This window comes from Physeter macrocephalus, chromosome 11 (genome assembly GCF_002837175.3).
Source record: "Physeter macrocephalus isolate SW-GA chromosome 11, ASM283717v5, whole genome shotgun sequence".
NCBI classification, from domain to species: Eukaryota; Metazoa; Chordata; class Mammalia; order Artiodactyla; family Physeteridae; genus Physeter; species Physeter macrocephalus.
In genome coordinates this window covers 148,755,589-148,766,027 of record NC_041224.1, presented here as the reverse complement: position 1 = coordinate 148,766,027, position 10,439 = coordinate 148,755,589, and the positions used below count along the sequence as shown (strand labels likewise).

Sequence of the window (10,439 nt, the reverse complement as noted above, 5' to 3'; positions counted from 1 at the left end):
AGGAAAACATAGGAAGAACACTCTTTGACATAAATCACAGCAAGATCTTTTTTGATCCATGGCCTAGAGTAATGGAAATAAAACCAAAAACAAACAAATGGGACCTAATGAAACTTAGAAGCTTTTGCAAAGCAAAGGAAACTCAAAACTGCAATGATTTATCACCTCACACCAGTTAAAATGTGAATCATCAGAAAATCTACAAACAACAAATGCTGGAGAGGGTGTGGAGAAAAAGGAACCCTCTTACACTGTTCGTGGGAATGTAAATTGATACAGTCACTATGGAGAACAGTATGGAGGTTCCCTAAAAAACTAAATATAGAATTACCATATGACCCAGCATTCCCACTACTGGGCATATACCCAGAGAAAACCATAATTCAAAAAGACACATGCACCCCAATGTTCATTGCAGCACTATTTACAATAGCCAGTTCATGGAAGCACCCTAAATGCCCATCAACAGATGAATGGATAAAGAAGATGTGGTACATATATACAATGGCATATTACTCAGCCATAAAAAGAAACGAAACTGGGTCATTTGTAGAGATGTAGGTGGATCTAGAAACTGTCATACAGACTGAAGTAAGTCAGAAAGGAAACACAAATATCGTATATTAACACATATATATGGAACCTAGAAAAATGGTACATATGAACTGGTTTGCAGGGCAGAAATAGAGACACAGATGTAGAGAACAAACGTACAGACACCAAGGGGGGAACATGGCGGGGGGTGGGGATCGTGGTGTGATGAATTGGGAGACTGGGACTGACATGTATACACTGATGTGTATAAAATGGATGACTAATAAGAACCTGCTGTATAAAAAAATAAAATAAAATTATTTTTTAAAATAGCTGAATGATTTATAAAAAGATATTCCAGCTCATTAGTAATCAGGAAAATGAAAAGTAAGATCACAAAGATGGGCAGAAACTGAGAAGTCAGATAATACCAAGGCAAGAAGACATGGAGCAAGAGGTATTCGTGCACATTGCTCATAGGAATGTAAACAGGCACAACCACTCTGGAAAACAATTTGTCCTGATTCTGCAAAGTTACCTATGTGCATACTCTATAATAACCAGCAAATCATTCCAAGGTAGATACCCTAGACAGAAGCCAGATAGTAAATATTTTAGGCTTTGCAAACCATGAGGTCTCCATCACAAGTAACGCAACTCTGACTTGTATCTCAAAAACAGCCACAGACAAAATGTAAACAAATAAACATAGTTGTGTTACAATAAAACTTTATTTATAAAAAACAGGCAGCTGGCCGGATTTCATCACTGGGCAGTAGTTTGCCAATCTCTGCCCTAGAGAAATACCTGTACATGTGATCCAGGAGACATGTAAAACAGTTTTCACAGGACTTGTTTATATTAGCAGCAAACTGCTAATATTTGGAAACAGCCCAAATGTTCACTCACAGGAGAAGGGATAAATAAACTGTGGCCATATTTTCAAAATGGAGTATGACACAGCAGTGAAAGTGAATTATACTCTTGCTACTTGCAACATGGATAAATCTTAGAAAATAATATTAAGTGGAAAAATCAATTCATAGAAGAGATATGATATGATTTAATCACCAATATATGGTGTAATAGAGCTCAAAAATAAGCAAAACTAAATAAAATGCTACATTTCCTATGTATGTGGGTGATAAAGGAAAACTATAGGTATTGGTAACCATTGGGGAAAAAAAGTATAGCAATGGTAGAATCACTGTGCTGTACACCTGACGCTAATATAATATTGTAAATCAACTATACTTCAATTTTTTAAAAAAAGTATAGCAATGGTGGAAATTCAGGATGGAAGTTACCTCCCAATAAAAGGCCAGAGATGGGATCAAGGAGGAGCCCACACTTGGTTTCAATGATTTTGGTATTGTTCTGCGTTTTATATTGGGTCACAGGCTCATAAATGTTCATAACTTACACATGCAGGATGTATTTAATCTTGTATACATAAGATAGATATTAAATTTTTGTTTTTAATACAAGGTCAACAAATACTCCCTGTACTCAGCTGAAAAATCCCCAAAAGACTGCAGAGGCTACCTGTAGCTGAAACAGAAAGTAGAGAACTTGCCTCTAATAAGCAATCAGGGTATTTATATTCCATGTCAGCCAATCAGATGATGAAAAAACATCTAATGGCTTGTAACTATCTCTTGGATTCAGAAAGAATTGATAAACGCTACCTGAAAAAGTATTGAAAACTATTCCAAAACTTAAAAAATAAAAATGTATTTGTTGGTTAATCTTCCTGAAGTTTTGCTATTTAAATAAGTAAGTTTATAACTGTGGATCACAATTACTATAAAGCCTCTTTTTAAAAAAAAAATAAACCTATTTCAACAAAGGTCCAACTAGATCACAAAAAGATTATGTAAGATAGGATTCTGGCACCATCTGGTGGCAGTTACCTGCAATAGCACATTCTAATTTCTATTAAAGGTTAATTCACTCTCGTTCATTTACCTACTACCTGATAGGCATCTACTAGGCATTGCACACACACATTTTAAAATCTTTCTTGGTGGGCTTCCCTGGTGGCGCAGTGGTTAAGAATCCGTCTGCCAATTCAGGGGACACCGGTTCGACCCCTGGTCCGGGAAGATCCCATATGCCGCAGAGCAACTAAGCCCATGTGCCACAACTACTGCGCCTGCACTCTAGAGCCCACGAGCCACAACTGCTCAGTCCACGAGCCACAACTACTGAGCCCGTGTGCCACAACTACTGAAGCCCGCGTGCCTAGAGCCTGTACTCCACAACAAGAGAAGCCACCGCAATGAGACGCCCGTGCACCGCAACGAAAAGTAGCTCCCACTCGTCACGAGAGAAAAGCCCACGTGCAGCAACGAAGACCCAATACAGCCAAAAATAAAATAAATAAAAATTTAAAAAAAAAAAGCTTTATAAAAAAAAATCTTTCTTGGAAGACCAGAAATAAAATAATGTATACTATCTAAAACAGGTCCCCTATTTTCAAGGGAAAATATCTACAGTTAAATTTATGCCTATCAGAATATAAGCATCTACTCTTGTTAAAAGTTTGTTTCAAGCATCTATTCCCCTAGAACTCTGAGGCAAGAAGTCCCTCAGGAGTGTACTGGTAAACATAGTCTATGGAGTCACCACATGAGGACCAGTAAATACATGAATGCAGTTTTCAAGGAAAAGAACTGTTGTGGTTTTAAAATATCCTCAAATTCTTGACACTTCTTTCAAAAGGTAGAGTCTAATTTCCCTTTCCTTGAATGTGGGCTGGACTTAATTACCCGCTTCTAAAGAAGAGAAAGTGGCAGAAGTGATGGTGTATAACTTCCAAAGCTAAATCATCAAAGGAATAGCCATTTCCATCTTGCCTGAGGGAGTCAGACATCGTGTCATGAGGAGACTCAAGCAACCTGTGGAAAGCCCTCTGGGGAGAAATCGTGACCTCCTGACAACAACCAGCACCAACCTGCCCCAACCTGCCCCCTCGCATCCTTCTCCAATATCACTGAGCTAAGCCACTCCCAAAGAAACGGAAATCAATGTTTATTGTTGTTTAAGCCACTTAGTCTGGGGGTAATTTGTTATGCAACAATATATAACTAATACAACAACCTATTACTTCCTAGAACCAAATTTTATCTTTAACAGGAAGTGAAAATAGCTCACTTCAGTTTAATACTATAATTTGCTCACATGTTAATAAAATTTCAAATTTACCTTCCTAATACACTAAATAGTGATCTTTTCTAATTCCCCCAAATTGTTTCATATTATTTCATAATATTCATCACTTTCTAATTCAAAGAAACAGCAACCCAAGCAGATTTCAGTCAGTCAGCAAGGATTTTTTGGACCATCTTCCTTTTGATGTACTGTACTAGTATTGTACTAGGGACTGAGTGGAGAACAATGCCCTTGAGGTACTTATAATTTAATTTAGATAAATATTCCCAAAATAATTTACGTTTTTAATTAACCTTTTTCCCCTGGCTCTGAAGGTTCTAAGTCAATGGAAGAAGGTTTGGAAAGTTTCTTTTTTACCTCTGTGAGGGATCCACAAGCTACACCACCATGCAGGGCTTCATCTAAAGCAGGGAGGGTTGTAGATAAAAATGCTGGTGATGGAGCAGCAGACCTCTGTGTCTTTATCTCATAAGCCTGAACAAAGAAAAGATTAAGTTATTTTCAATCTCCATATTTATTCAAAAACATAAGTCAACTCCAAACTCAAATTCTAGCAGTTGGAACCCCAATCCCCTTTTTTTTCTTCTATTTATTTATTCAACAACTATTTACTCTGTGCTGGGGACTGTGCTAGATTTGGGGTCTGTGATATAAAACACAGAGCCCCTGCCCCACAGTACTTATAGCCAACTAGGGACTATGAAATTAGGACTAGAAACTAAGCAATTACCATACACTTAAATAAGAGATACTGTGACAGGGCAAGTGGAGACCTGGAGAGAGTATACCTGATCTGGATTTTGTGATATAGGAAGGCTTCAAGGGAGATCTGGATGTCTGAGCTAAAACCTGAAATGACTGTTAGACAGGCAAAGGGAATGTGCATGTTCCTGCCAAAGAGACAAGAATGTACGAAGAAAGGTCAAGAACCAAGAAAGAAAGGAAATGGAAACTCACAAAAACTACAAAAAACAAAAAGAGTTCATTTAGAACGGCTGAAAGAAGGCGCGAGGTCGTGGTGTGGCAAGCAATGAGGCTGGAGAAATAAGCAGGGGCCGAATCAGGAAGAGCGTTGCTGAAGTGTGGTGTGTAGGCTGAGAGCAACAGGGAGTGACATGGCCAAGCTACCATTTCAAACCGAGGTTGCTTTGCGAAGAACAGCTTGAAGGTGGATGGCGTAGACTAAGAAATGGCCTCCCAAAAGACAGCCACATCAAATCCTTGGAACCTGTGAATATTACCTTATTTGGAAAAAGGGTCTTTGCAGATGTGGTTAACATGATTACATACCCACCAGCAATGTGTAAAATCACTTGCCTCTCTGCAATCTCTAATATTAAAAATTACTATCATATTAAGTTGCCCAAAACTGAAGTCAAGCCACAGAACTGAAATCTTTCATTCCTTCATTCATTCAAAAAATATGAATTAATTGCCAACTGCATGCCATGTACTATGATAAGCTCTGGGAACAGAGTGGTAACTCAAACAGACCTAGTTTCTACCCACCTAAAATTTACAACTTAATAAGTCTAGGTCTCAAATCCAAGGCTCTTCTGCTCATATGAGGGCGTAGGAAGACCAATATATTAATACGTATGAGCCATAATCGTGCCCACTCTTGTCTAATCTCACCTATTGAGTTCTTAGATCAGTTAAACCATGGACTGCCACAGAGTTTTTTAAAGGCTACATTCAGGCACATAAAATAACTAGAAAAGCTACAGTAAAAGGCGTGTGCCTTTCATCTGATTTAGAAATACCTAAATATTGCCTACGATCTATCAGGCAACATAGGTGGGTGTGGGAACACTTTACAGACATGTAAGGGCAGCCCAACCTGTTAACATTAAAGTACTTCCTTTGCAACTATACATGTAATTACTAGAATAATAGATCTCGTGACTCAAAAAACTACTAAAATGAACTAACAGAACAAGACTTCAGAAATAATAGTGTGTACATAAGTGAGACAAAGAGGGACACTGCGATATGACACACCACCAGTTTTCTTCTACCTTGGAGGCTGCTTCTTAGACTCATCGTTGTCTAATCTGATCTTGAAATGTTGGCTGGATGCGGGACTTGGTCTTGGGCACACTTACATTCTTACTGTACATACCTTCTAGGCAATCTCTCACCCATTTTCACAGCTTTAACTACCATGTTCACGCCGATGACTCCCCAGTACACGCTTCTAGTGCAGACCTCTCCTTCAAGCTCAAAGTTCACATATTTAACTGCCTACTTCGCATCTCTACTCAATGTTTCACAAGCACCAAAAATTCAACAGGTACTAACGAATTCATGATCTGCCTCCCTCAAACCTGATCCTCTTCCAATATTCCTCATCTCAGGAAACGGTACCACCCAATCTTTCAAAGCAAAATCAAGGAATCATCTCTGACACTTTCCTGTACCTCATCACCACCCACAGCCAAATCATCACCGAATCCTATTCATTCTACCTCCTAAGTATCTCTCATGATAACTGACATTATACCATCGGCATCAGTACCACACTAACAGTCCATGTCACAATCTGTCTGTAATACAGTCATAGATACCTAACTAGTATTCACAAATATTTTCTTGTTCCTTTTCAATCACTTGTCTATGTTTAAAGACTGAGTTTTTAAAAACACATATTAGATTACTCCCTTTGAGGATGTGTCATTGCTTTCAGAATAAAGTCAAAAATCCTTAACATGGTCTGCAGGCCCCAGTGACCTGACCCCTGCTTGCTATTCCAACTTCACCTCTTGCCACTCTCTTCCTTGCCGCTACGTTCATTCACACTGGCCTGACCTTCTTACCATACAAGCACCATTCTCCTGCTCTTCTCAGGGGCTTTGCATTTCCCAGTCACAGTGCCTGCAAACTCTTCCCTGCTCCCTCCCTTCCCAACTCCATTGTCCATCTCTCTCCTATTCATCCTTCAGGTTTGAGCTAAAGTATCACTTCCTTGAGGGAACCCTTCCTAAGGACCCCTAAACTAAGTAATGTCCCTGTTATTCAGTTTCTAAGCTCTTTGTACTTTTCTTTGATAGGACTCATCATTACTACAATTAACTAATCATTCATATTATTATTTGTTTACTGTCTGACTGTTCCCACTAGACTGTAAGCTACATGAGGGCAGGAAATTTATCAGTCATCTTCACTATAATATCCCCAGTACCTGACAGATCCGTGGCCGGCACTCGATAAATATTGGTTGAAGGAATAAATGACTGAATAAATAAATTAACAAAAAAAGCTTTGTGAGGGAATGAACTAAGGCTAAGCCAATATTTAAGACAGGATTCAAATCTAAAGAATTTTACATGAGTAATGTACAATGAAGGAGAAAGATGGCTTTTTGAACTGGCATTTGGAATGGTAGTGACAGTGCAGCTGAAAGTGGTGATGGAAGTGGAGACTAAAGGTGAATTTCCTACCCACAATCTCCTACTTAATTATCTAACTAGGAATATGCCATAGATATTGACCAAATAGAATGACAGATGTCAAACCAAAATGTTCTCTTGGTGATTTACAACCTTCAAAATAGTGACAAGTTAACTTGAACCTCGTCACAGAATCATAAGATACTATTTTAACTCTCTAACTTCTCCCATAAAACAAAGTGAGCTGTTCAAAGACACCGGATCAACGACAAAGCTAAGACTACTGCCCATCTCTAACTCCAATTCTAATTCCCCTTCTGACAATTTTGCCTTTAATGTATTTTCCTTAGATAATGAGCTAAATCTGAACAAAAGAAAATACTCAATTTGTTCATTGTTTTCAGTTTCAAATGACACAAATATTCCTTCCTTCCTCCTTCACAGAGTTAGACCCTACCTTATTGCTTGGTGGTTACCAAATTTCAATATAAGGTAGTAAGGTAAGTAATTTACAACCCACATAAACAAATACATTTGCCAAACACCGGACAGACTTTTAGGCAACTCTTATTCTGGGAAAACAAGATATTTTCTACCATGCATTAAACCTACATTTTGAAAAGCTAAAGTCATGAGACAGAAAGTATGAAATAATAGTACAACTTGATGAGGGCTTATTACAAAACACTTTAACTCTTCTCAGGAGTGAGGATAAGTTTTCAAGTATTATTCATTCAATCAGTAAGAGAGTATAAGTCCAACAGGCGTACTTTATGATGCACAGTAAGTAATGATGATAAAAGTTAGTATTACAGAGACAAGAGCATTCTAAAATTAACAGTATATTATACTTTAACCATCAGGTTCACAAATCCTACCCAAACAAACAAAAGAGAAAGATGACCTTTTGAAATATCAGTACCAGCTACAGAGAAAAAAAAATCCAATTACCCTCTCATTCCCATAATTAGGAACTGTCTCCCATGAGCTTATAAACTACATACATTTCTTACATATATTCTTATTAGAGGACTAACTCTATGCTGTGAGGGTTGGTATTTTTGAGGTGCTCATCTCTATTTTTGCTTTTGCCTCATCGTCCAAAAGATTTTAAACGAGATACAGAATCGTTTCAAAATAAAAATCAGATCATAATTCTAAAATATATACATACCGTTTGCATCTGTGGGGCACAGGCCCTGCTGACCACACACAAAAGTTCATGGACACCTTGATAACTAAGGCCAGTCATCTTCATAAGCTCCAGTGGGGAAAGACATAGAAAATTCTAAAAAACATAAGGAAAATATTTTAAATATATATGTGCAACAAAGATACTGGAATTAAAAGGAAACTTTCAATTGACACTATCCATGTGTAAATAAAAGCAGAATTTATTGTAGATCAGGGACTTCACTGGTGGTCCATTGGTTAAGACTCCACGCTCCCAATGCAGGGGGCCTGAGTTCAATCCCTGGTCAGGGAACTAGATCCCATATGCCACAACTAAGACCCGGCGCAGCCAAATAAATCCATAAGTATTTTAAAAAAAATTTACTGTAGATCAAAGATTTATATGTTTCTTATAGTATTTTCCCCCTAAATAGCCCTTAACTAAAAGATATGATGATATAATCTTATCCTCTAATTATCCACCTTGGCATATACCAGAGAACACACCAAGTAATAACACATAGCAGCAGAATCCAACTCAGGTGTATGTTGGCACTGCCCTTGTGCCTGAAAGAGTTTGGGCACAAACAGATGACCAGAAAGAGTCAGGCTGAAATGAGTTTCTTCAAATGACAATGAAAACACGATGACCCAAAACCTATGGGATGCAGCAAAAGAAGTTATAAGAGTGAAGTTTATAGCAATACAATCCTACCCTCAAGAAACAAGAAAAATCTCAAATAAACAATCTAATCTTACACCTAAAGGAACTAGAGAAAGAAGAACAAACAAAACCCAAAGTTAGCAGAAGGAAAGAAATCATAAAGATCAGAGCAGAAATAACTGAAACAGAAACAAAGAAAACAATAGCAAAGATCAATAAAACTAAAAGTTGGTTCTTTGAGAAGATAAACAAAATTGATAAACCATTAGCCAGACTCATCAAGAAAAAAAAGGGAGAAGACTCAAATCAATAGAAATTAGAAATGAAAAAGGAGAAGTAGCAACTGACACTGTAGAAACACAAAGGATCATGAGAGATTACTACAAGCAACTATATGCCAAAAAAATGGACAACCTGGAAGAAATGGACAAATTCTTAGAAAAGCACCACCTTCTGAGACTGAACCAGGAAGAAATAGAAAATATAAACAGACCAATCACAAGCACTGAAATTGGGACTGTGATTAAAAATCTTCCAACAAACAAAACCTCAGGACCAGAAGGCTTCACAGGAGAATTCTATCAAACATTTAGAGAAGAGCTAACAGCTATCCTTCTCAAACTCTTCCAAAATAAAGCAGAGGGAAGAACACTCCCAAACTCATTCTACGAGGCCACCATCACCCTGATACAAAAACCAGACAAAGATGTCACCAAGAAAGAAAACTACAGACCAATATCACTGATGAACATAGATGCAAAAATCCTCAACAAAACACTAGCAAACAGGATTCAACAGCACATTAAAAGGATCATACACCATGATCAAGTGGGGTTTATCCCAGGAATGTAAGGATTCATCAATATATGCAAATCAATCAATGTGATACACCATATGAACAAACTGAAGGAGAAAAACCATATGATCATCTCAATAGACGCAGAAAAAGCTTTCGACAAAATTCAACACCCATTTATGATAAAAACTCTCCAGAAAGTAGGCATAGAGGGAACTTACCTCAACATAATAAAGGCCATTATGACAAACCCACAGCCAACATTGTCCTCAATGGTGAAAAACTGAAACCATTTCCACTAAGATCAGGAACAAGACAAGGTTGTCCACTCTCACCACTATTATTCAACATAGTTTTGGAAGTTTTAGCCAGAGCAATCAGAGAAGAAAAAGAAATCAAAGGAATCCAAATTAGAAAAGAAGAAGTAAAGCTGTCACTGTTTGCAGACAACATGACACTATACATAGAGAATCCTAAAGATGCCACCAGAAAACTACAAGAGTTAATCAATGAATTTGGTAAAGTAGCAGGATACAAAATTAATGCACAGAAATCTCTTGCATTCCTATACACTAATGATGAAAAATCTGAAAGAGAAATTAAGGAAACACTCCCATGTACCACTGCAACAAAAAGAATAAAATATCTAGGAATAAACCTACCTAAGGAGACAAAAGACCTGTATGCAGAAAACTATAAGACACTGATG

General features: G+C 37.6%; 1 protein-coding gene across 1 annotated transcript in view; it reads right to left on the bottom strand.

Moving 5' to 3' along the window:
* Window positions 1-10,439, bottom strand: part of RAD51B (RAD51 paralog B) — a 334,908-nt gene that overhangs the window by 317,926 nt on the left and 6,543 nt on the right. Inside the window, exons 3-4 of the mRNA XM_055088495.1 lie at window positions 8,272-8,385; window positions 4,066-4,182 (exon numbers count right to left, since the gene is read on the bottom strand). Coding sequence (XP_054944470.1) covers window positions 4,066-4,182; window positions 8,272-8,385 — 231 coding nt within the window. The remainder of the gene's footprint in view (window positions 1-4,065; window positions 4,183-8,271; window positions 8,386-10,439) is intronic.